This window comes from Vicugna pacos, chromosome 34 (genome assembly GCF_048564905.1).
Source record: "Vicugna pacos chromosome 34, VicPac4, whole genome shotgun sequence".
Classification (NCBI taxonomy): domain Eukaryota; kingdom Metazoa; phylum Chordata; class Mammalia; order Artiodactyla; family Camelidae; genus Vicugna; species Vicugna pacos.
In genome coordinates, this window is record NC_133020.1 from 21,562,267 (window position 1) to 21,587,703 (window position 25,437).

At 48.9% G+C, this 25,437-nt stretch overlaps 1 protein-coding gene across 8 annotated transcripts in view; it reads right to left on the reverse strand.

The window, feature by feature from the left end:
• Window positions 1–18,676, reverse strand: part of DCP1B (decapping mRNA 1B) — a 43,566-nt gene extending 24,890 nt beyond the window's left edge. For 4 of the 8 annotated variants that reach the window (XM_072954609.1, XM_072954608.1, XM_072954607.1 and 1 more), the window contains exons 1-3: window positions 18,474–18,676; window positions 14,745–14,785; window positions 11,224–11,351 (exon numbers count right to left, since the gene is read on the reverse strand). In XM_072954609.1, the coding sequence (XP_072810710.1) occupies window positions 11,224–11,351; window positions 14,745–14,785; window positions 18,474–18,626 (322 nt within the window). In that variant the 5' untranslated portion in view covers window positions 18,627–18,676. Of the gene's footprint in view, window positions 1–11,223; window positions 11,352–14,744; window positions 14,786–15,193; window positions 15,321–16,700; window positions 18,447–18,473 lie in introns of those variants that run through there. The other 4 variants (XM_072954612.1, XM_072954611.1, XM_072954610.1 and 1 more) reach the window with 4 other exon arrangements.
• Between the last annotated feature and the right edge of the window lie 6,761 nt (window positions 18,677–25,437).

The following is a 25,437-nucleotide window of genomic DNA, read 5'->3' on the forward strand; positions in this document are numbered from 1 at the left end:
TGCATAGGAAAGCAATAGGTTTCTGTATATTAATTTTGTACCCTGCAAATTTACCGAATCCATTGATGAGCTCAAGCAGTTTTCTCGGTGGCATCTTTAGGACGTTCTGTATGTAGCATCATGTCATCTGCAAACAGAGACAGTTTGACTTCTTCCTTTCCAATCTGGATCCCTCTTACTGCCTTTTCTTGTCAGACTGCTGTGGCTACTAGTGCTTTCAAACTATGTGGGATAAAAATGGAAAGAGTGGACACCCGTGTCTTGCTCCTAATCTTAGGGAAAACGCTTTCAGCCTTCCACTGCTGCGCGCGATGTCAGCCGTGGGCGTGCCACACACAGCCTGCACCATGTCGAGGTGTGTCTCCTCTACACCCACTATCTGGGGAGCTTTTATCATAAACGGATGTTGAATTTTGTCAAAAGCTTTTCCTGCATCTACTGAGATGAACACACAGTTTTTATTCTCCAGTTTGTTAGTGTGGCATATCACACTGACTTGTAGATACTGATTTTTGCTACTGTGAATAAAACTACTATGAAGATTTGTGTAAAAGTCTTTGTGTGAACATATGTTCTCACTTCTCTTAAGCAGATACCCACCAGTGGAACCTGCTGGGTCATATGATAATTCTATGTTTATATGTGTAAGAAATTGCCAAGCAATTCTCTGAAGCAGCTGTACCACATTTCTCTCCCATCAGTAATGTATGAGTTTCAGTTGCTCCACATCCTTGTTAACACTTGGTAATGTCAGTCTTTTTAATTTCAGCCATTGTAGTAAATGATGTGGTATTTTCACGCTTGTTTCAATTCACATACCCACCTGACGTCCAACAGACATAAAAAGTGCCCAACACAGTTACAGCAAAGTGTAAATTAAAACCACAACGAGATCTTTCTTCAGAACTCCTAGAACAGCTCAAATTAAAAGGAGCAACATTATGTCACGTGTTGACAAGGACGTGGAACAGTGGATTCTCATACGTCACTGGAGGGAGGATGAATGGGCACAACTTCCAGAGGAATCCACAAAGCTAAACAAACCCCTGCAACACATGGGGGGCTGGTATAAACCCTAAACAAGTGAGTCCTACGCCCCTCTAAGGACACGAGCCAGAATGTTCATGGCAACTTGACTCCTGATGGTTCAAGCCCAGAGGTGACTCAGATCCCATCAGTGGAGAGTGGACGAGCAGACTACAACGCGCTGATGCTGCGGCACACCGCGCAGCAACGCAGGGGGGAGGCGACTGCGGGACATGACTCGCAAGTGCTCAGGGATCAGTGCTGAGCATCTCTTTGTTGGCTGTTCACGTGTCTTCTTTTGTAAAGTGTCTTAAATATTTTGCCAATTTTTAAGCTGGACCGTTTGTCTACCCATGACTGAGTTGGAGCATTATTTATGTATTCTGGATATAAGTGCTACATCAGGTGCCTATGTGTGTGTGCACGCGCGTGTACAGGGAACATTTTTCCCAGGCTGTGGCTTGCCTTTTAATTTTCCTAAAGGTAACACATGTTTACGTGTATAACAGAGGAAGAGAAGTTTTTAATTTAGCAGAAGTTTACTTTTGATGGGGTAAAATTGATCACTTTTTCTTTTATGGCAAATGCTCACAAGATTCTATTTAAGTCTACTGTTGGTGATAACACCTGCTTTTAATCATTTTTAATAATAGTTAATTTAATAGTTACAGTTTAGTTGCTTCTACAAAAATGAAAAAAAAAAGGATTTCTTGTTTAAGTCTCAGATAAAGTAACTATAGCAGAAGCCTTACTGTTTAAGTCGCACAGCCCTGTTTAGCAGGGCCACTGCACGACAGGGACATGACTTCTTTCTGTGTATCAAAAGTAAAGCACCAGCTTTGGAGTAGTGAACGAGCTGCTTAAACATCAAGCATAATGGCTTGGTAACATGTTGAAAGCAATACTCTAGAAAACGTTCTGCAGAACTTACAGCTTGATAAAGAACATTCACACGGATGAAAATCAGTGTCTTCCCACGGTCTGTATCTCTTCCTAGAACTACTGAATTTCTCAAGATGAGGATGTGCGCTACTCTCACAACCTGCAGGTACTTCTAGAACTTTTAGGTAAATGCAACTAGTATCTACATAAAATCAGCCTGGAGGAGCCGAGTAACTCCTATGTAAGCGGCTAACACTATCTGGTATTTTGACCTCTACGCAGGAGCCACCTACACTGAAGGTCTGCTCATTGTCTGTTGGCTAATGCTCCGAAGATAACTGAAGGCATGGCCGTGCCCGTCTGGGTTAAGCGTTGTTGGCCGCCTTGAATAAAGCTAAGCTTACTGGCTGCCTAATAAAAAACAATGCACTGCAAATATTAATTGCACACACTTAATGCAAGGCATTAAGTGCTGAAGGGAAGGAGAGGGATACCTTACCTCGAAGGAGCGAGCGCTCAGACAGAGAAACTAGGAAAGTCTCACACGTAAGGGAACACAGAGGCACTAGGAAGCGCCTGCTGTGCGGTTCCAGGCCAGCACCTAGCACGCTATCCTGAACGTATGTGTTTATGAACCTGCCTTTGTGCCAGGAGAGCAAGCGCTAAGAGGAAAGGGCTGGGTCCTGCTCATCACTGAGCTCCCCGAGCCCAGCAGTCAGTGTCAACAGGCAAGCGCTCCGCAAACGCTCAGCAAAGCCAACACGGGGGGGCGAGCTGCAGCGAGAAACCGCGACTGGAGAGAGGGCGGCAAAAACACTGGGGGGACGTCGAGTCTTGGTTGCTTTTGAAACACGAGCAAAATTTACCAGGTAGAGGTTGGTGAGGGGAAGGAAAAGAATTCAAGGGGAAGAAAAGAAGAAACAAGCATGGAGATAAAAGGTAGAGTGTCCTGGGAAAGCACACACTCGTGTCGGGTCAGAAGGCGGGAGGGCAGGTGCACCAGGCAACGGCAGACCCGCCGCCCAGCTCAGCTGTGGCCCGGCCACAGCGAGCTGCACATGGGGAGGTGCGTGGCAGGCATTTAAGGTTCGGAGAAGGACGACGACAATCAGACTTGTGCTCCAGGAAGCTAAACCTAGCGGCGGGTTTGCATGGAGGGAACGAGCCAGATGCAAATGATAAGGGTCGATTTGTTAACATTTTTTTATTGTGATAAAATGTAAGTAACGTGACAGCTGCCATTTTAACTATTTTTAAGCGTACATTTCAGTGACATGGAGAATATTCAGAACGTCGCACAACCATCACCGCCATCCGTCCCCAGAACCTTTTCATCTTCCCAGACTGAAACCCCGTCTGCCTTAAACGCTCCCCGTTCCGTCCTCCCTCAGCCCCTGGTAATCACTGTTTTCCTTTCCGTCTGTGAATCTGACTGTCCTAGCTTTGGCAGCTTGGCTAAGTGCACCACACCACGCCTGTCCTTTCCGGAGTGGGTTACTTCACCGAGCATAGTGTCTTGCAAGTTCATCTGTGCTGCAGCCTGTGTCAGAGTCTCCTTCCTCTCTAGGGCTGAGTAGTATTCCAGGGTATGCACACGCCATGCTTTCTTTGTCCAGTCATCCGCTGGTGGACATGTGGGTTGTCCCCACCTGTCGGCTCTTGTGAACAATGCTGCTACAAACGTCATTTTGCTAGCACTTTGCTGAGGACTTTTTAAATCCACACTCAGGAGGGATATCGGTATTTAACTTCCGTTTTTGTACCATCTTTGCCTCGTCTTGGCATCAGAATGAGTTGGGAAGTATTTGTCCCTCCTCTGTTTTCTGCGTGAGAGTATGTAAAACTGGGATTATTTCTTCCCTGAGCGTCTGGCAGAATTCACTAGGGAGACTCCCTGGGTCTGGAGCTAGCTTTGTTAGAAAGCGTCTAACTACAAACGCAGGTTCTTTAACAGACATGGGACTACTTGGGTGACTCACTCTTGGGCACCGCTCAGTGATTCGTGTTCTTCAGGGAACTGGTCCATCCCCTCCAAGCTGTCACCGTGCGGGCGCGGAGGAGCTCAGTGGTCCCCGTCCTCTCAGTGTCTGCACAGGCCTGGCCCTCGTTCCCAGCACTGCTGCCTTGTGCCCTCTCCCCTCCTCCCTCGATCAGTCTGGCCAGGGGTTTATCAGCTTTCCTGCCTCTTTCCAAAGAGCCGGTTTTGTGCTTCACTGATCTTTCTCTGTTGTTTTTGTTTTCACTTCGTTGACTTCTGACCTTATTCCTTCCCTTCTGCCTGTTTCGGGTTTAATTTGCTCTTCTCTTTCTAGTGTCTTAAGATGGAACCTGAACTCGAGACCTTTCTTCTTTCCTAATATAAGGATTTGATGCTATAAATTCCCCTCTAAGCCCAGTTTCAGCTGCATCTGACCTGTATTTCCACCTCTATTCGGCTCAAGCGTTCTCTAATTTCCCCCCCTCTTTGACACGTGGGTTATTTAGAAATCGGTCGCTTAATGTCACAATACTCGGGAATGTTCCCGACATCTTTCTGTTACTGATCTCTAGATCAACTACTCTGCGGTCAGAGAGCATACGTGGTATGATTTCAAGTTCTTTAAAACCCTGAGGTTTGTTTTATGACGCGGGATAAAGTTTGCGCTGGGACTGTTCCGTAAGCCCTTCAGAAGAGCATGTATTCCGCTGCTGTTGCGTGGAATGTTGGATAAACGTCAATTATGCCAAGTTACCCGACGGTGTTGTTCAAGTCTTCCGTATCCTTGCTGTTTTCTATTTATTCCACCAATTACAGGAAAGTGGAGTGCCGAAGTCTCCAGGTGCAATCGCAGATTTTTAATTTCCTTTTCGGTTCTACCACTTTTTGCGTCACACATGTTGCAGTTCTGCTGCTGGGTGCAAATACACTGGTGACCGTTACGCATTCTGAGCGAACCGATCCTTTTACGACTATGGGACACACCTCTTCACCCCCGGTAACTTCCTTGTTCTGTCGTCCACCTTGTCTGACAGTAACGCTGCCACTCTGGTTTCCCTCTAATTAGCATCTGCATGGCACGCCTCCCAGGTTTTTGCTTTGTTGGAACCTCCTTTCTTGCCTTCTTTCGGATGATCTGGAATTTTTTTGTTATTCAATTTTAACTTATCGACTGGTTCTGTCCCTGTAGTTTTTGAAGTGGTTGCCCTGGGAATCACAGTACTACAGGTTTTCCTTTATCACTTCCGGCAAAATGTAAAGGTTTACAGCTCTCCCCCGCCCTTAACGCTAGTTGTCACACACGTCACACCTGCAAACACTGGACCCCCTCCTGACAACGCTGTGACTTCTGCCTTCGAGCGCTGTCTGTATTTTAAAGCATCTGAGGGTAGAAAATGAGTAAGTCTGCTCTATTTACCCGAGTGTGTACTATTTCTGTTGCTCCTCCTTCGTCCTGCAGCTCGACCTTGTCTCTGGTGTCACTTCCTTTCAGTCTGAAGAACTTTAAGCGTTTATTTTAGAGCAGCTATGCCAACGAAAAAATACCTTAAATTTTCCTTTATTGTCTTTATTTTACCTTCATTCCTGAGAAGCATTTTCACTGGAGAGAGAACTCTAGGTTGACAGTTCTTTCAGTTCAGCACTGCCTTCCAGACGCCACGGCTTCTTAAGAGAAATCTGCAGTTGTTCAGAACAGCAGCCTCCCGTGTGTGAGGTATTCCTTTCCTCTGATCGCTTTCAAGGTTATTTAAGTTTTGTTTTGTTTTAAATCTGTTGTTCCGATGTTTATGGGCATGGTTTTCTTTGGGTTCACCCTGTTTGGGGTTTACTGAGTTTCTTGAATCCACTTGTGTCTCGCCAAATTTTGAAAGTTTTCAGCCATTAGTTTTTCATTTTTTCCACACCAGTCTTTTTCTCCTTTTATGGGACTCCAATGACACAAATCCAGACCTTCTGATGCCGCCCCACAGGTTTCTGAGTCCCTGATTTTGTTTTTTTAAGTCTTTTCCTGTACATTCTCAGGTTGGATAATGTCTGCCGATGTCACTTCACGCTTCCCGGGTCCGCCTTCCTCTGGCGTCTCCACTGTGCTACTGAGGCCATTCCCTGAACACCGCATTATTCAGTTACAGTTTTTCCTCCTTTTAAAAGCTGAAGCATAGTTGACTTACAGTGTTTCAGACATACAGCAAAGTGATTCAGCTACAGATCCTTCTTTTCAGATTCTTTTCCATTAAGGGTTAACACAAGATACTGAATACAGTTCCCCGTGCTGTACCGTAGGTCCTTGTTCTCCATTGGTTTTTTCATATCACTTCTCTGCTGAGGATTTCCACGCTCCCACTTACGGCTGAGTACTCAGCTCCCCCTCACAGAGCACAGCAACAGTCACTGTCCGAAAGCCACCACCAACCCCAGCCCGCAGGGCCTCTCGGGGCGGCCATCTGCTGGCAGACCTTTCCTGAGAGCCGGTGAGAGTCTCCTGGTTCTCTGTGCGGTCAGTCACTTGTACCCTGGACACTCTGATGACGCTGTGAGGGCTGCAGCAAGCTGCGCTCTCGCGTTAACTTTCCTGCAGAAGCAGCGCTGTGTTTCACCCGGACACCGCTGTGGTGTTCGTGCGCTGGTTTTAGCCGACTCAGAAACCCAGCCACCAACGGAATACTGTTTTTATGAGTGTGTTCTCATACGCAATTATATTTCTAAATTTATACTTTTATCAAAGTAAAACTTATCATTTTAAATATCAAGTATGGCCAGGTTTTACAACAAACAGCAGGACCACCCCCCAGACGGGACAGTCCTCATCACTGCTCCCCACAGCAGCCTCCGTCCACGAGCTACTTCTGCCCTCCACTCACTTCCCACCCAGCTTTCCTTCTGGCACATACTTCTCTTTCTCTATATATCACGTATACACTGCTTCTTGACTTTCAAAAAAAATCCACCAAGGAGGGCTGAGCTCTCACGCTCACATTCAGACACACAGGTCACCCCATCCTTCCAGGGCAGGTCATTTCACGTTCAGTGTCCATCACTGAATTAGGATTGGCAGAGCCACATCGAGTACTATGATCCTATTTCCCTTCTTGAACAACATTAATTCCCAGGAATTAAGAATTGCCTCCTTCTCTCCCCCTCTCAGTTTTTAATGTTCTTATATCATCACCAAACTCACTTAAAAAGGGCCTGTAATGTCCCAGTGGAGTCAAGCAATCCGCTACCATCAGCTGTAAATCTTTCCTTGGATGTGCTTCCCGAAGCCCCGCACCTTTCGACTTCAATTCCGACAGATTCCTCTTTAGCTGAGTTGCACAGGGGTCACGCTGGGACTGCTCTTCACCACTGCTCTCCAAGGTCCCTCACCTCCAACCTGTGCTGGGACCCCCTTTTCCTGGAAGGCCTGTGTACCAGCCTTAACAGCCCAAGTCATGCTCAGTAGCACACGAGCCCCACACCTCAGTGGCCTACACGGACAAAGGTTTGTTTCTCACACACATTACCTGTCTGTCAGGGGTCACCTCTGTGCCACGTCATCTTCATTCCAGGACCCAGGCTGGAGGAGCAGCCTCCGCCTACACACCGTTAGTCATCACAGCAGAAGGAAGAGAGACATGGCCAATCGCAAGCTTGCTCTTCCAGCGTCTGCTCAGAAGTGACACCCATCACTCCCACCCACATCCACTGGCCAGAGCAATCCACACACCCACACCCGAGTCCAGAGGGTGACTGTGTGCCACCCCCGGCGGGGTCAGTGCGGGGGAGGAGCCGAGTCACATGGTCCAGTCCGACGTCAGCAGGGCAGAGACGCCGTCCTCCGCGGGGAGGCAAGGGCAGTAACCGTGAGACCAAAGCTGTCACAGCGTGTCTTCTTCCTTCTGGTTCAGTCCTTCATCTTTTTATGAACTCTGTCCTCCACCCTTGTGGGTTTATATCTTTTTTTATCTCTTTACTATCATTTAAGTATGTTCCATCTGTCACGTTGAGCCAAAAGTCTACCAACCAATTGCTTTAAAAGGGAAATTCTAGGACAGCGTCTACTTCAAAGACGAGTAATTATCATTCTCATCCAGTGTACCATTTTCCATTGTTTATAGCAGTTTTTCTAGGTCCTACAAATGTCAATAGAGGATTTAAACTGTATTTCTTTATGAATACAAAACCGCCCAGTAAGGTAAATTCACTTTAAAATTGAGTTTTCTAAGACAGCTTTGATCCTAACTATCTTGATTTTTGCCTTTTCTGATTTGCTCTAAGCTCCAAGCTTGTGTTTGCAACGAAATCAAGCAGCTCAAAGGAATTTCATTTTAGTCCTGTGACCACAGACAATAATACAATCAACACAGGGGCCCAGCTCCGAAACGATGGCTGCTGCCTGTAACTTATCCTCAGTGCTATGGTACACCTGGGGACACACTGCTAAGACGCATCTCACATACCAAAACCTTACTTAGTTTTGAAACGGCAAACACAGCAAGCAGTCACTAGAGGGTAAAACTATACAAGAAACGGTCAGATCCAGCTTTTTGTTGCATTAGTTTTTATTCGATACTCCTCTTTCTAATAACAGAGATACAGTAGAGTCTCAGCTTGAAAAAAGAAACGTGCAGTTCAGATGCTGTTTCCATCTCAAAACAGTCATGGACACTCATAAACTGTGTAATCCCTTTAACCTCAGGTGTCTCAGTTCTAGAACAAGAACAACAGGGTTTCCAGGAAAAAGGTTTAAGAATTAAATAACTCACGTAAAGCCTTGACGGTGCCCGGCAGACAGTAAACGCTCACGGAACAAAAAAAAATTCTGTCCTCATTTAACAGCTACCTCATCTACTTCTAAAGCTCAAACAGGTCAAATTCTATGACAACCAGGTTTAAAACCTAAACCCTACAAGCCCTTTAATGTAAAGATTATAAAACCACACGTTTTGTGTTTGGGCAAAACTCAAAGTTACTTATTTATTAAACACCTTTTTTCATTAAATGAAGGAAGTCTGAGGCTCTCACCTCTTTATTTTGCTCTTATAAACCCATCCAGGTCTAGAAAGAGATAGTTATCCCTGTAGGTACTAATGCTAACACAGTGAATACAAAACACTCACCACAAGCCTATGTCCACTCTGCCTCCTGAAATGTCCAAATCTGGCCTAGGACATACTGGCCAAAGTGAAACGTCAGGCCCACACAGAGACCTTGACTCTACAGATCTCAGGGTGCAGGGTCTTAAAAGCCAGTCCTGAATGAAGCTGGGGTCACTGTCCAAAGGGTGACGAATGAATTTACGCAGCCTCAGAGAATATGTAAACCGCGTGCAATTATTACATAAAGAATCAGGATTATTTAGAAATATCTGAGAGGTATCTGATGCTCTGAAAACACCTGGGGTAAAACCTTCTAGGAACCTGTGATGTCAGAGACTGAAAAGGCTTTTGTAAATACACTCAACTAAGACCAAACGACTGCAAAGTCAAGCCACGCCAGTTGTCAAAGCGGAAAGAAAGCAAAATAAACTCAGGAAGCTTCAGATCTATTCTCTTCCACTCTTTGCTGTTCAACTGATTTCATTTCTTGCTCATGGAAGTCCGTCAGAAGCACGCCTCAACCTGCACCTGCACTGAAAGGGGGCAGGGCACAGCTGGTGGAGGGAAAACAGGGGGGCCTGCAGTCAGGGCAGCGGGTCTCCACCAGGGCTGCCGCCTCCCTGAGACCCGGCCTCCTCACGTGCAGACCAGCAGGGAGACCGCCCTCCGAGGCTGTGACGGTGAAATGCAGTGAAGTAAAGGGAAGGGCCCGTAACAGCGTCGTCCGACAGAAACAGACGGGAACCGCAAACGGGAGCCACATGTGCAGTTTCAAATCAAAAGTAGAAAAATGCAGGTGAAATTAATTTTAATAATACATTTTATTTAAATCAATATATTCAAAATATTACATTTCACCTGGTAAATTAATAGAAAACTATAGAAATTTTTCACACTTTTTTTGTACCAAGTCTGTGACAGTCGGTGGGTCTCTGACACTCACAACCCAACCCAGCCCAGCCCAGCCGCGCCGCGTGCTCCACGGCCGCACCCGCCGTGCTGCCACCCAGGCCCGCAGTCTGGGCCCCCGCGGGGCAAGCACCGCCTGCAGAGCCGGGCAGACAGAGCCCGAGGGCCTCGGGAAAGTTAGTGTTAAATCAGCCACACTGAAGAGTGTGTGTCTCCACACCACCTGGTGTGACACTTAACAGGTAGCACTGCAGGAAGAATTTTAAACATCCGTACTGGCCAGACTGAGCATCCAAAGTAAGAGCGACCAGAAATTATTGTAACCACTAATATTCATCTATTTAATGCTTATTTTTGTGGCTATTTTGTTTTTCTTAGGATTTGCATTATGTATTAATCTGACATAGAATCTAGTAATCTTAAAAACAGAACAAATACCCTGACGTAACAACAAGCACACAAAAAATCCAAACCACCACGACCTACAAGTGACCAAACTGCACCTTCCAGCTGAGAAACAGGAACAGAATCAGAATCTCTGTTACTACGCCTTTCACTTCATAGCAAAGTCATGCTATAGTTTCAACAGCTTTCATTTTTTTCTCGTAAAAAAGGTAACTGTATTCTCTAAATAGGTGACACCTATCACGACAACCTGGTCACGTGTGAGTAGAGTGGCAGGCGCGCATGAAAATGAGGCCCCACAGCTACTTCGCAACAGTCCAAGGGCCTGAACCCTTGAACATCACCTGCATCACGCTCACTGCTGAGGCAGCACTGAACGGCACGCAGCAGGCAGGCTCTGTGCCCTGAGCTCCGGCGGGGAGGGGCACGGAAACGCTCTCGGCGTGGGTCTTTCTGGGAGTCGGCCTGGCACAGGGCTCAGCACCCGCGCCCTCACCCACCGTCTGTGGGCCGCCCGCCAGTCTCGACAAGGACCATGCTGCTGCCTGATAGGACTTAAACTCAGTGACCAAGACTCTCTGGATTTGATTTTCCTTTTACTACGTATCCACAAGACGGTAGCTGTGAAGACAGGCCGCTCCCTCCAGCCTCTCAGCGCACGCTCAGTCAGAAGGGACACACGGGCCGAAGCGCTGACCCAGGACCTGTGGTACCGCCAGGCCGGAGGCTCGCCCCCCCCCAGCCCCCCAGCCCCGCTCAGGTGCCAGCACACGGTGGTTGAGTCCCACCAGCACAGGCACACCGTCTCCACGCAGACCCCCAGGGAAGAAGCTAGCCCTCCCGAGGTATGCTTTTCCCAGCTAACCAGTGCCCCCCATGCCACCAGTCACAGACATAGACAGCGACAGTCACACACGGTCCCCAGCCGCGCTCAGACAGACTCACATCTGGCGTTTCTGTAGAGGAGGAAGGGGTCCTGGAGCAGGAAATCCAGGTCTTTCGTGATGGGCTCCGTCCTGTTCTCCATGCTCAGCCTGTTCATGATGGTGAAGCCGTGCTTGGGAGAAGCTGACCTAGCGCCCGCCAGGGCGGGGACAGAGACAAGCTGTCAGGGCAGAGCGTCTCAGGGCAGCTGCACGCAGCCACCCCGTCCCCACGGCCACCTGTCTCCCAGGCTACGCCAGGGAGTGGGATGCGGGCGTGCGGCCACCACCGATGCTCTGGTAAAACCAAGCCCCACTTCTTTGGCTGTGTGCGCACCGCCTGCCCCCTACCTAGGCCATAAGCGCCTTTAAGGCAGGGATGGTAACTATCTTGTACAAAATTACTGACAGACACTTTTAAAGACTCCTGACAGTTAATACAGCGTTCATCACAACTACGTAAAGAACTTTTCCATAGAGAACGTTAGTGTTGGTCTGAAATTGAAAGCTGCCCAATTTCTTAGAGAAACGATTTCACTCTGGTCAGTGAACTTGGAGGAGATGTAAGTAAAAGTTTACACAACTTAGAGCAAAGAGCAGATATTTAGTTTTCTTCCATATAAAGCAAACAGCTTCACAGATAAACTACTATAAAAGCTTCCATCCATAAAAATGGGACATTTAGTGACTTTTCATTTTTCATTTCATTCAAGAACCTTTCAGTGCCTCCTCCGGCAGGCAGAGCCCAGGCTGCACAGAAGCGAGCAAGCCTAGGTGCGCCTGTCTACCGCCGGGAGCCAGCCAGCTGCCAGCCGTGGGCCTCTGCTGGCACAGGAGCGCACGGGCTCACAGGCGGGACAAGCCGGCAGGACCGTGACTCGGGCTGGGGCTCAGGGTGGCCACCCCACAGAAACGCAGGGCTCCGCAGGAAGGAAAGGGGGTTATGCCTCACTCGTATTTCACCTCTAACCATTTGATGCGATAAAGAAGTAAAATGCAGCTACATTACCACCCGCAGGCTTCTTCTGAGGCCTGCGATTTAAACCCTGACGGCAGGCGATCCTTGCCGACTTTGCTTTACTAAGAAGGCAGGCGGCGGCCATGTAACCAATACCAGAATAACCATGCCAATCATGTCAACTGAAATTCTGGGGGAGAAGAAGGCTGCTTTCTTACGGACGGTCCTCTGGAAATCACCAGTGGCTTAATCGCATTACAGAAAGACAGACACGGGAGGAGACACAGGAAACTCGTAATTTTAAAATGGGATTAGGTGTTTTCACACCGAATCAGTCTGATTCTTCCAGGGCTTCATTATCACAACAGGACCGATGGTGGGGTCTCCCTGATGGTGGGGCTGCTCTCCATCTCACAGTGCACAGAGCCGGCTGGGGGACACATGTGCCAGCTCTTCTAAAGCAGCACCGACAAGTCAGAATGCACCCCGGCAGCCCCATTATCTGCACCCAAACCCCCTCCCGACTCCCACAGGCTTCTGCCACCCCCCACCCAGCTAAAGTCTCACACACCAGGCCCGGTACTGGATGGTGGTGGTGGGGGCGGGGGGCCTCTTATTCCTACACAGGTAGTTTGGGGAAGCGATTAAGGGACTAGGGAAGGACTTGCTTCTCGGTTTAAAGGTCTGTGTACCCGACAGCTCCAGCAGGGACTCAAGAGTATACTCAGAAGCACTTGAACATGCAAACCTACGTTTGTTTCAGTACAAAAGAGAAGGTACCTGCATACCCTGCTTGTCTTCCCCACTCAGCCCCACTAACCCCTGCAGTAAGTCAGCAATGTGCAGTAATAACACACCTTCTCCCTCACCTCTCAGAAGAGCGACGCTTGTGGGAAGCAAATGAGAAGGCACACCCTGTGCCTGGCTTCCCTCCCACTCCCCAGAACCCCAAGAGCAGTGCACACTCCACTGAGGATGCTCTTGGAGTGCATGTCCCGTGCCTCTGGATGTTCTGGAACAGACTGTAAACTACTCATCCGCTGGCTCCAGGGCACTCCCGCCATCTTGTGAGGAAGCCAAGCTCCTCGGGCAGCTCCTGCCCCCGGGCCTCATTCACCCACTGCTTCCCCTCCGCCCACCTGAGGCCCCACTGTCCCTGCCCCGGGCCCGCAGCGGGTCTCTCTGAGCTGCTCTAGCTCTGCCTGTATCTCTGGGGCCGATTCCTCTCTGCATCCTTGCTGGCCCTAAAACCCAACCTTTACCCCCATCAGCGTCCTCTCCTTCAAAGAACACTTCTCTCCTGGTTCCAAAGACCAAATAAATGCAGATGACTCCACACCTCTCTGTCCCTGCCCAGTCCCAGGGGCCTGCGTGCCTTCATCTCAATGCCCCACAGTCACTCCAAAATCATTATTTCAAACTAAAACTAAACTGATCCTCAAAGCAGATCCTCAACCTCCTGTCTTTCTGCTCCGCCGGTGACTCTGTCATTCTCAGTTCTCCAGTCCAAAATCTCAGCGCCGCTGCGAATGTCACCATTTCCTCCACCTGCAGTCTTTCCATCAACCCTTCCACCTCCGCCTCTGTCATTCTGCTCCACGTTCTCAGCATCTCTTACCTGCTCCATCTTCCCAGTGTCCTGGTGACGCCAGCACCCTGCCTCTCCCCATACGTCCTGCCACCACGCCACGAACCCCCGACTAGGAGACCTCCCAGACTCCCCAGTGCTGAGAAGACAGAGTGCAGAATCCTCAGTCTGCTAGTCCAAGTCACAACACCTCTCCTCCCTCACTGTCAACCTCTAACTCCTTTCAACCAGTATAAACCCTGCACCAGAGTCCACACTGTGGCTTATCTCAGAAGGTGGACAGGGCTGTGTGTGTGCGGGCACCCTTCCTGTCTCCTCAGTGAAGCCACTGGCCTCGGGAAGGCGAGTACCAGGCCTCTGTATCTCGTCTCGGTAACCCATGGACAGCAGTGGGCTTTAGCTGCGACACCTCAGATGTATAAAAGGTTTGGCTGTTAAGACAATACACACACTACAGATCTCTGTGCACGTGTGATACTAACAATTTCTGATAAAAATTACCCCAAAACATGAATTTATTAACCCTATCCTGAAACATCTTCCATTAACTATAAATGGAGGCCTCAGACATCTTTCAGTTCATACTTCTTTAACGAGGCAAGGGGTGGGCGTGACCAATAAAACTCCCTTCCAAATACTGATTAAATAACCCAGTATTCTTAATAATGTGCTTCAAGATCCTTGCCAATGCACTGTATGCAAACACTCTGTAACATTCATTTGAATTAAAGAATACTTAATACTGATTTTAAAAGAACACAAAGATTTAAGTTCACTTATACTGAAGGTTAAACTGTATTCTGAAATTAGTATTCATCACACTATACAGATGACACTATCCAGCACTCCCTTCCTTATGTCTGCTGATAACTTCAAACTAAGATCCCATTACTTCACTCCTCCGAAATAAAACTGCGCTTGAAGATGGGTGACACAACAGAGCTAAGACAGTATTTCGAAGACTGTCCATTTCTTTATAAAACTAAAACACTCTTACCTTGTGTAAACAAATAAGGTTCCTTCTACATCAGTCTTTTCCTAGAAAAATAAAAACAAAACAAAGAGCAAAATATGTCTATTCTCTTCGATAGGAAGCATTTGCAGGAGAGAACATAAACTTCTCAGAGGACAGGAATTCCGTCCGGCTTCAGTGGGCCCAGTCTCTGCAACAGGAGGGCAACCCTCAGGGGAAGGAAGGAGGAACGCAGCTTTCCCGCCAGGTGTGGCCCTGCTGAGCAGGCAGCAGGGACCCTCTCCTGTCACCGTTTACAAAGGAAACCATCACTATCTCCCTTTACCAAACACAGGGACAGCAGCACACCTCTGGCTGAACAATAAGAAAGTGAATATGCCCCAGGGATTTCACTGGAAAGAATCACAGCGAATGTGCTGTCTTTCCCTCCACCCCTGACCTGCAGAAACCACTGGTGTCTGCCCCTCACCCGCCTCTTCATCTCTGGTTTCACTTTCTCCTGTCCATCCTGTCACCCGGAGGGCAGAGGCTCTGCCGGTAACTCTTTGACGACACACAGGGTGCAACGATACCGTCGTTTTCTGACAAATGAATCACCTCCTGCGTGCAGAATATTTAGAGTCAAGTCTGATCTTTGAAATAAAGTTACTAAGCTCAGACTCAAGAAATCTGCCTGAGAGAAACTGGGAAAGGTGTAAGGCTAAAACGATAAACTATCGCTTCACTGGGAAAGGCTCTACCAAGGCTGGAGCCCAGGCCCTGATGAAAATGTTCAGATACTAAAAAAAAATCTAAGTACCCATTTGTCTGATTAACTAGTAATCAAATTACTGTAACTCAGGGTTTAAAATGTATTTTTGCTCTTCACATGGTTTAATTTCAGCATTTTATTTAACCTCTTAATATTTTGTTATTTACACATCCATTACCAAAGTTATTCAAAATTTAAGTACTCTGTAATTTTGGTGAAAAATACTCTTTTGCAGAAGCAAAAGTGTGAAATTAAAATGATAATTCTGAAAAGGCACATGAAACATTGGAAGCCTGCTCCTTCCTTTCTAGGCCCGAGTAATCCATTGTCCTTAAACTGGATTTACTAGTAAGTAAAGTGATCACTTCTACGAAGACAAAGCACTTCCCTGTCTTCCAGCATTTGACCCTGCACTGATCACCCCAGAGATCCAAACCAGGGCGTTCAGAGATCAGCACACAGAAAGGGAGTCGCTTCTGGCCTGTTTCCCTTCTTCCTTAATGAAGCAGGAATAGAAATTACCTTCTCCTTCAGGGAAAAAAAAAAAGACTTTAATGCCCAATTTTAGTTTTGAAAAATCTAGAATCAGAATTGTGAAAGGAAGGCATCATGCGTCTCCTGAAATTATCCTCTAACTCAAAATAAGCAATTCTTAGTTTACTATTCCACATCTCAGCTTCTCTACTGAAGAGTTAACCAGCTTACACCAATCAGATCTTTTGATGAAAAATGTACTTTTCATCAAAGGCTCTATGACACCTAGATAAAAAGGGCTTTGGAAATGTAAATTTGTGATTTATTAGGGCTGAAACAGCTCAAACTCATTCATTTTCTCTGTCCCTCCATAGTTACCAAAGGGTAAGCAGGTTTTTTTCCATCTGGGCAAAGCCCAGGTTTGGGGGTCTAGGGAATAGTTAAAGCTAAATTTTATTAGATCCTCCTTAGGCCCTCCAACTAAAGAAGACTTTCATATTAAAGCAGTAGTTCACAGTTCTGGGGGATTTCAGCTTAAATCTTAAAAGTACAATTCAGTGACTTAATATTATACTCTATTATAAAATCTAACAAGTGCTAAAAAACTAAGTAGTTCAAAATTTAAAACAGTGGAATGGAAAATAGTGCTAGTTTGCAAATTACTGAGACTTGGCACACTATTTGACACTTTTGAAACAACATAATCTGTATCTGAGTATCCTGTTAAAATAGTGAAAAAGTAAATCTCCATTTACCCTCTAAGTCTGTCTCTCCAGGATCACGGATGTAGCACCTGAGTCACCTAAGAAGCATTCAACAAAATCAAACGCTTGGGCCTCGTATCCAGAGACTCTCACTTGGTGGGCCGTGCTTTTTAAAACTCCAGATGATCTTGACGCACAGAGCTCACACCACTAGCTAGAAACAGCGGGACACTAGTCACTCCAGGGCAGTTCCTCAAGCTCAGCAGTTCTGACATTCGGGCCAGGCGAACCTTGGTGGCGGGGGCCTGTCCCAGGCATCACAGGACACTTAGCAGCAACCCTGGCCTCCACCTCCGGCCGCCCGTAACATGCTCCCTCTCAGAGTGACAACCAAAAATGCTCCCCAGACCCTGCCAATGTCGCCCCCGGGCAAAATCAACTCCAGCTGAGAACTCCTGCACTGGGGGCTGCGAGGCGAGAGTAACGCCAGGGTGAGACCCTGCAGCTGACACACAGGCACTGTGGGGGGGAGTGGGCTTCCCCTCAGTGGGATGTAGGTCTCGTTCCAAAATTCCTACTCCAGTCCTGACATCGTCTTTCTTAATCCTTCCTTTAAACAGTTCATTCTCTGTCCACCCCTGATTGCTCCCTGATGAGGCCTTCATCTATTTCAGTGCAATGAGAACTCCCCTCCTTCGGGTCCCATCGGCTGCGTTTCTCCTCTGCCCTCAAGAATGTCCTGGATACTTCTACTAGGTCTGTGTTCAACAGCTCCTGACTGGTGGCACATGGAGATGGGGTGACAACTTGTTTTCCCCGAGCAACTGCTCTGCAGCCAAACTAGGGCTCTCTCTCTCTTTTCTTCGGGCTACCACAGCCTTGAAGATTAGCACTTTGAAAGAATGACCTTTTACTGAGTGAATTATGCGCTGTCTGAAGGCAGCAAGTCCAGGAAGCAGGAAGGCTTAACTCCTGTAAACAAGGACCTGCGACACTGGTGCCTTCTGCTGCGGCTGGAGCGGGAGGGCTTGGCCGGGCGTCTGATAACCTGCAGCTACTCTAACGCGCGCGTCTCGTGGATCCCATCCAGAGTCTAGAGGGAACAACTGTTTGTTGCTCGAGAGCAACGCGCTCCTGGGCGTGGCAACTTCTCAGCCTCCCCCAGACTCTCGGGGGTCAAGTGAGCTCAGAGAACCACGCACCGCGGGCCCTCGACTCTACTACAGGGTTTCCTCCATGAGTCGGGACTCTAAGCCTTTGGCGTATTTCTGCTGAGCAGCGTAACGGCCACGCGCAGAGGAGCTCGGCACCGTTTTAAGTTCCACCACGGCGTCGCTCCACGTCCCGCAGTCAAAAACCCGGGCGACAAGCTCCCCCGGAAACCAGGGAGACGCGGCCCCCTCGCCCCGTCTTGCTTCGTCGGCCTCCAGGCCCTGCCCCGTTTGGGTAAAACCTCCCGGGAACTTCCTCAGTTGCCGCCTGGGGCCGAAACCGCCCTCCTCCCTCCCGCCGCGGGGGCCGCTGCCCGGCGTCGTCACTGTCGGGAGGGCCCCGGGGGGGCGCCACTGCCTGCAGGGCGCCCGCGGCCGCGTGAGGGCCGGGGGGCGGCGGGCTGAGCGGCGCGCGAGCGCGTCCGGCCGGAAGCCTCCCGGCGGCGGCGCCGGCGGTGCGCGAGCCCGAGCGCCTGGCGCCGCCCCCCGGGGCCGAGCTCTCCGCGGAAGCGCGGCCCGAAGCGGGCGGGCCGGCGCCGCGGGGACTCAGGGGACGCGGGGGAGGGTCCCCGCGCCCCGGCCCGGCCCCGCCCGCACGCTCGCCCGCACGCACCCACTCGTTGGCCCGGTGGCCGAAGGTGTACAGGGCCACCTGGCTGGCCACGTCCACGATGCGGCTGATGTAGGGGTCGTGGCGCCGGAGGGCCGCCAGGCTGATGTCGCGCCCCTTCCCCGCCTGGCCGCCCGCCGCCGCCGCCGCCGCCATCTTCCCGTCGGCCCGCGGGGCGCGGCAGCCCTCCGGGCAGAGCGCAGAGCGCGCAGGCGTCGCTGGTCGACGGCCGCGCCGCGCCCCCGCGATCGTTGCTACGGCAACCGCACGCCGGCGCCCGCGCGGTCCTGCGGCGCCCGGGGCCGCGCGGAGCGCGAGCGTCCCGCGGCCCCGAGCCTCGCTGGACGCCGGGCGCGCGTAACTGATAACGGTAATCACGAACACGCTTCAAGCGTGCGCACCGGCCAGGGAGGGGACTGCGATTTCCGGAGCGCGGACACCCGGTGGTTCTCGAAGTGCTGTCCTCCACGCCCTGGGGCTCCGATTCCGTTTCAGGGGGTCTTCCGGGTCAGAACCGTTTTCATGGCAGCCCTAAGACGCACCTGATTCGTGCACCGTGCTGACTTTTGCACGGAAGCTGCAAAAACCAGGTGGGAGGAAGTGCAGGTGTCTTAGCATGCATCCAGGCGAGCACCACGCTGTACAGGCCAGTGTCACTGGACAGTGTCCGTGAAGGCAGACAAATGACTAATCTTATTACATTTCAACCCTAGGTACACTTTTAAAATTCCGTGTGAAAAACAGGAGGAATGCATAAAGCACGTGTGCTGAATTCTGAGGTGCCCTATTTGCCTCCAGGAAGACACTTGGGTGCTTGAGATGCAAGCTGAATTAATGTTTCTATTTCTATTTCCACAGAACCCTATTTTTACTTGAAAGAAAGATGGACAAACTGGTTATTCAGACAGGCATTTGACAGACATTTTTTAGAAAACAAGTAACATGCACCTGTCACTTCCAGGAAAACAAGGGGTAATTATTGTTGCCAGTGATTGTTCTTGAGCTTTAAATTGAGAATAAGAAGTTTACAAAATGTGTATCCACTGCCGTTAGCTTGACAGCTTCTTAAAGTCTTTCCTCAGGAGACTCTGGGCATTTGGAAAGCCTGCGATGAGGGATTTGCTGGTTAGACCCTGGGAGAAAGGTGAATGTTTATCACTCTGGTATACGCATAACTGGATGTACATTTTTGTTAAAAATATTTCAATAGAGATTTAACATTTCCTTTATAAAGGAATTTATCTTTGAGTCTTGGAGTCTAGGGGCAAAGTCTACCTTTTGATAATTTCAGAGAGCGTAATACACCCTCGTGGTCTCCCTAGTTCTTGGCCGGATGCCTTGTCCTGAATAGAGATTTGTAAATGCTGATTCTGCTGAGCTCAACCACGAGTTAGTTGAATTTACACATTAAATGTCAGCTTTTTTTTTTTTTTAAAGCTCACAATTTAGAGACTACTGAGATCCAGGTTGGTGTAAAAGGGCACACAGTATCGAGTCCTGATCTTTCGGAGTTAACCTTCTAAGGAAGGTAGAAAAAAATGGAAAGATTTGTTTAATTTTCCCTGTTACAAAGAAAAACAAGAAAGAAAGGGGGAAACCCCTTGAAGATTAGCCATCACACTCAGAAAAAGAAGATACATAATAGCTTCAACATTGCAATGTTGTTCCTGTCCTGGCCCTAGAGCTTTGTTCTTTTAAAATTCTCCCCCCACCCCCATTCTTAAAGAGCTAACCTTCTAGGTTGAAGACAGACTTCTGCCTGATTTCCACTTGAAGACTGTGTTTGTAAAATCAGGCCACCATCATCACTTATCCAAATATACTAAGTTGCAGTCTCTGTATTAGTAAAAGTCCATTTAAAATAGGCAAATGTCTTTAAAATCCACTAAACTCCAACTGCCACTGGCTTTCCCAGTGCGGTCATGCTTACACTGGGTTTCCAGAAGCTGCATCATGACACCTTGAACAAATATTGGGGACTTCGCGGTTTCATGATTATTTTATAGTTCTCATTATAAAATAAAATATATGCGAACACTTGGTAGCATAAAGTTGTATACCACTTCGAATTTAAAAGTTATAGTATGATTAAAAAATATCTGGGTCTAGGATTTTTATACTGTTGAATGACTAAGATAAAATTCACCACTTAAGGTAATTGTAAGAACACAGGATGTTCACATTGTTTGGAAATAGGGGTATAACTGAAAAATGTTTGGTTTTGTGGCCATGTATGGATGTTGATATGCAAATATAAACTGACTTTTTTTAGGGCATAAAAGTCTAGAAACATAGTTGCACAGTCTGTTTTATTAGCAGTCTTTTCTTTTTTTAAAATATGTATTTTTTCGTTGAAGTAGAGTCAGTTTACAATGTTGAGTCAATTTCTGGTGCACAGCACAGTGCTTCAGTCATACATGAACATGCACATACTCATTTTCATATTCTTTTTCACCATAAGCTACTACAAGATGTTCAACATAGTCACCTGTGCTGTGCAGTACAAACTTGTTGTTTATCTATTTTATATCTAGTAGTTATATTAGTACTCATTTCTTTACTGTGTAAGTTCCTTCCAAATTTTGCATTTGTCCAGTAGTAGGATGTATTGAAATGAAGGGGAAAGAGGAGCTTCCAGGATGCCCCTAAGAGTTTGTGCCTCCAAAGTGACGTAGGCAGCCTCTGATGCCTTGTTTGTGCTGCCTGTATAAACTGTCCTTCATCCTCAGAGTTTTATGCCGAGGGGTGACACAGGTGAGGCGCTGGTGCCCTCTGCCTCCCAGGGGAGGGGACGGCTCGCCGCTATGCGTTATCAGTTTTCGGCGTGCTTCATTTCTTTTTTAAGCTGCAGAGCCCAGCAGAAAGGGCAGCTCCCTGGAAAGGAAAACTAGTTTAACTTATTTTTATCTGTGTGACCTCACCTGCGACTTGGGGATAATAATATCACCTCTTGTAGGGTACATGAGCTCACGTGAGAAGAGAATGTACCCGGGAAGGCTCTGCGACGTGTAAAGTGTTCTGCAAGTGAGAAGGCTGTTACTGTTATAATTACCAGCATCATCCTTATCATTTCCAACAGAAGCCCACTGACTAATTACCTCGTCCGTGTTCAAATCATCACAACAGATTTCTGCTTAAGTGACAAGGAGCAGGTTAGATCTCAAGGCAGTTCATTCTTTATACATATATTTTGTAATTTATTGAAGTATCGTTAACTTACTATGTTGTGTTAGGTTCAGGTGCACAGAGAGTGATTCAGTTACATACATACATATACACGTACACATCCTTTTTTGGCTTCTTTTCCATTACAGGTTATTACAAGACATTGAATATAGTTCCCTGTGCTGTACAGCAGGTCCTTGTTGTTTATCTATTTTATATATACTAGTGTGTATATGTTAACCCCAAACTCCTAATTTATCCCCCCACCCCTCAGCTTTCCACTTTGGTAGCCATACTTTGTTTTCTATGTCTATGAGTCTATTTCGGGTTTGTAAATATGTTCACTTGTATTGTTTTTTTAAGATTCCACATATAAGTGATATTATATGATATTTGTCTTTCTCTGTCTGATGTACTTGACTCAGTATGACAATCTCCAGGTCCAACAATGTGGCTGCAAATGACATTATTTCATTCTTTTTATGGCTGAGTAGTATTGCATTTTATATATATATAAAATGTATATATATATATATATATATATATATACACACACACACACACCGCCCACCTCTTCTTTATCCAGTCATCTGTCCGTGGATGTTTAGGTTGCTTCCATGTCTTGGCTGCTGTAACTTGTGCTGCTGTGAGCACTGCATTCCCAATATTGTTACTTGATAGAGGATGTGGGCTAAGACATGTTTATCAGGAGGTCCACAAACAGAGGAAGGAATAACGTAGGAGATACAGCCCAGTGTTACATGGGTTGGCAAAGGGGTTAAGATTTGAAGCAATCATCAGAGAAACTCTGAGCGGAATGGGAAGGGGCAGATGTGGGGAGGGAAAGGGCCTGATGGGCAGGGCTTTGCAGAGCAGGATGTGGCCTGGAGGAAGGGCAGGACTTCCTCAGTCTGGGCCCCGCAGCTCTGGGCTACGCCTCTGCTCACCTGGCCGGGTGAGGGCCTGGGGAGGCCAGAGCTCTTCTCAGTGGCGACAATCCTTGGACACTCTCTCCTCATCGCTCTTTGTCTCTCTCTGCCCATAAAATCCCATAAAATCTCTTCCTTTTATGCTCAACAATCACATCTTTTCAGTTCTGCCCAGAGCATGCTCCGACACGAGGAAGAGCCTTTGATTCCAAACGAAGTGATGACAGGCAGGAGACACAGAGACCGGACTGCGATGTGTATGAGCCCAGCCCCTGGTGACAGCGAGGGCCTGGGATTGGGGTGGTGGGGGAGGGAGGGTCAGCGGCAGAAGACAAGCCTCCGATTCCTGACTGCCCCGCGGGAGGGACGAGGACACTGCAGGGCCCGCCTGCCGTGTGTCTGGGAACACACGCACCTCCGTGTCCTGGGACGGAGGGTGCTATTAATTAATGTGGCCGATTCACCTTGCGGAGGCTTGTCCTGGGGCCGGGAGGGCTGCAGGCATTGTCAGTGCATTGCCTGCTGGAATCTGGGGCTGCCTCTCACATTAAGTAGGCGTGTGGGGTCCTGAGGGAGCCAGCTGGAAGGATGCCTCCCAGCTCCAGGTTTGTGGAGCCGTGTTCGGCCACCTCCAGCCACGTCAGGTGCTGCGATCTTTACGAACATGCAGAGCAGCCCAGAAACAGTCCTGAACAGTCTGAATGTGTACTGAAATTAGGTCAAGGCAGCAGCCGGTTGAGGACTTTTAGATGCTATCTCAAAGCTGAGGGCTGAATTCTTTCAGCAGGAAAGAGAAAGGGTTTCCTCCTTTCCCTGGCTGTGTCTCTCTTCTCAGAGGAAGGCGAGCGCTGTCGGGAGGGAGGGCTGTTTATCCCTGCTGTCCTTCAGACGGCCTCCTGCAGGGCGATCAGATTTTTAATCCCGGTGAAACTGTCCATGATGACTTCCACGGGGCTCAGTGAGAAGCAGTCTGGAAAAGTGTCAGGTTCCCGGGTGGAAGGCAGTTGAAGAATTTTCTAATTATTTATTATTGTTGCACCCTACTGGGTCGATCTTCACTTTGTGATTGATTTTTCTTTTTCTAAACTGATGTCTGAAGCCCCAGAGGAACATATTGTGTAAAGTCCAAGGTGAGCGGCTTTGGAAGAACACTCGGCTTGGTCAGGAGCTGGGACCCTGGAAAGGGGCTGGAGGCCTGAGGGGGCACAGGACCTGCTGCCGTGGTGCTGAGACTTGAGGGTGTTCCCAGACTCGTCCCGCAGGCCAGTCAGAGCTGGTCTCTGCTGGGCCAGGGCCCAGGGCCCTCTGCCAGCTTTGTCCATGAAGTTTCATGGGGGCACAGCCACACCGTGGCGTTGTTGATGGCTGCCTTCACCCTGCGGCAGCAGACGTCAGGGGCTGCGGCAGAACCAGACAGCTTCGAAGCCTGGAATGGTTGCTCTCCGGTCCTTGACAGACCAAGCTGGCTGATCCCCGGCCTGTACTGTCTAACAAATCAGCACATAACTTGCATCAAGAGCCTCCCGCGTGCTCAGTAGGCACCCGTGTGTGTGCGCCGTAAGCTACACGTTAGATTGGAAAGGGCTACAAAGGATGAAGCCACATTACTGCCATCTGGTCAAGGAGGCAGAGCGGTATCTGTGGAAAACAGTGACGATAAAAGGTAACATTTGGTCAAGGGTTAAATCGCGGTGTGCAGACGAGGGAGCGTCAGTGGGCACTCCAGCAGCTGGAGAGACATTCTTAACGAGATAAACTTCCAGGACAGGGGAGAGCTGCGATGCTCCCTCAGGATTTACGTGGCTGGATCTGACCTGTGTCTCCACTCGCGTTGTTGTCACCGTCGTTTGTCACCGGGATTCCTGGCCTAGTGCTTAGGGGAACCCTTCGTGGCCAGAAATCTTTCTGAGCACCTTAGCTGACTGCTTTTTCTGGGATTTGGGGTTCCTTCAATCTCCCTAAACTACAGAGAATTTACTCTAGTCCCAGTGGTTTAACGTCTTTCTTTTTTGGAGACAAATGCCGTGTCATGAGCAAGAGCGTGAGCTTTGGAGTCAGAGGCCCGGGTCTGTAGCCTCCTCCTCGCGATGGCGCCTCGGGGGCCCTGTGACACTTCGGCCCTCACTGTCCTCATCTACAGAGTAGGAGCGATGGTCGGGTCGGCCTCTTGGGGGGTCGTGAGAACCGAGCACGGGTTGTGTGAAGGGCTGAGACTACGGTGATCCGCCCGTGACGCAGCCCTTGGCAACAGCAGGGTTTGCATCCTGGTTGGGGGCGCCGTACTCACTTCTAGAGCAAACGTGGTGCTTTATCGTTCATGAAAACACCCCGGGCACAGGACAAAGCGTGGTAACGCAAGGTGCAGAATTAGCTCACTGATGGTTGCGATTCTTAATTTTCCACGGTATTACCACTGCCAGGCCCCTGACTCATTTCTGTGCTGCCTTGGAATCTCGGGCCCGGGACTCAGGTCCACACTGCAGGAACCACGGCGATCCCAGGGTCTGTACCCGGTCCCCCCGGAGGGCAGGTGGGCGGCGGGAGGGCAGCCTGCTTACGGAAGGGCCATGCTGCATTCCCGTGACTGTGGGCGAATCGAGCTGAAGGCAGACCAGCCTTCCTCACCCGTCACGCGGAGGTGGCGGCACTCAGGTTTGCGGCCCTCGTGAGTGTTGCTGAGCGAGCTCTCTGAAGCACTGAGCTTCGAGGTGGCGGTAGAACAGGAGGTTTCAGCCGGGGTCTGGGCGTCCAGAGGCGGTCGGCTTCCTCTGTGGACAAAGCCTGACGGCAGCCCGTTCCCCTGGAGCTAGTTCGAAGGCTAAAGGGCAGGGTGCTGTCCGCACTGCCTGTGGGTGACAAGTGGCCTCTTGGAG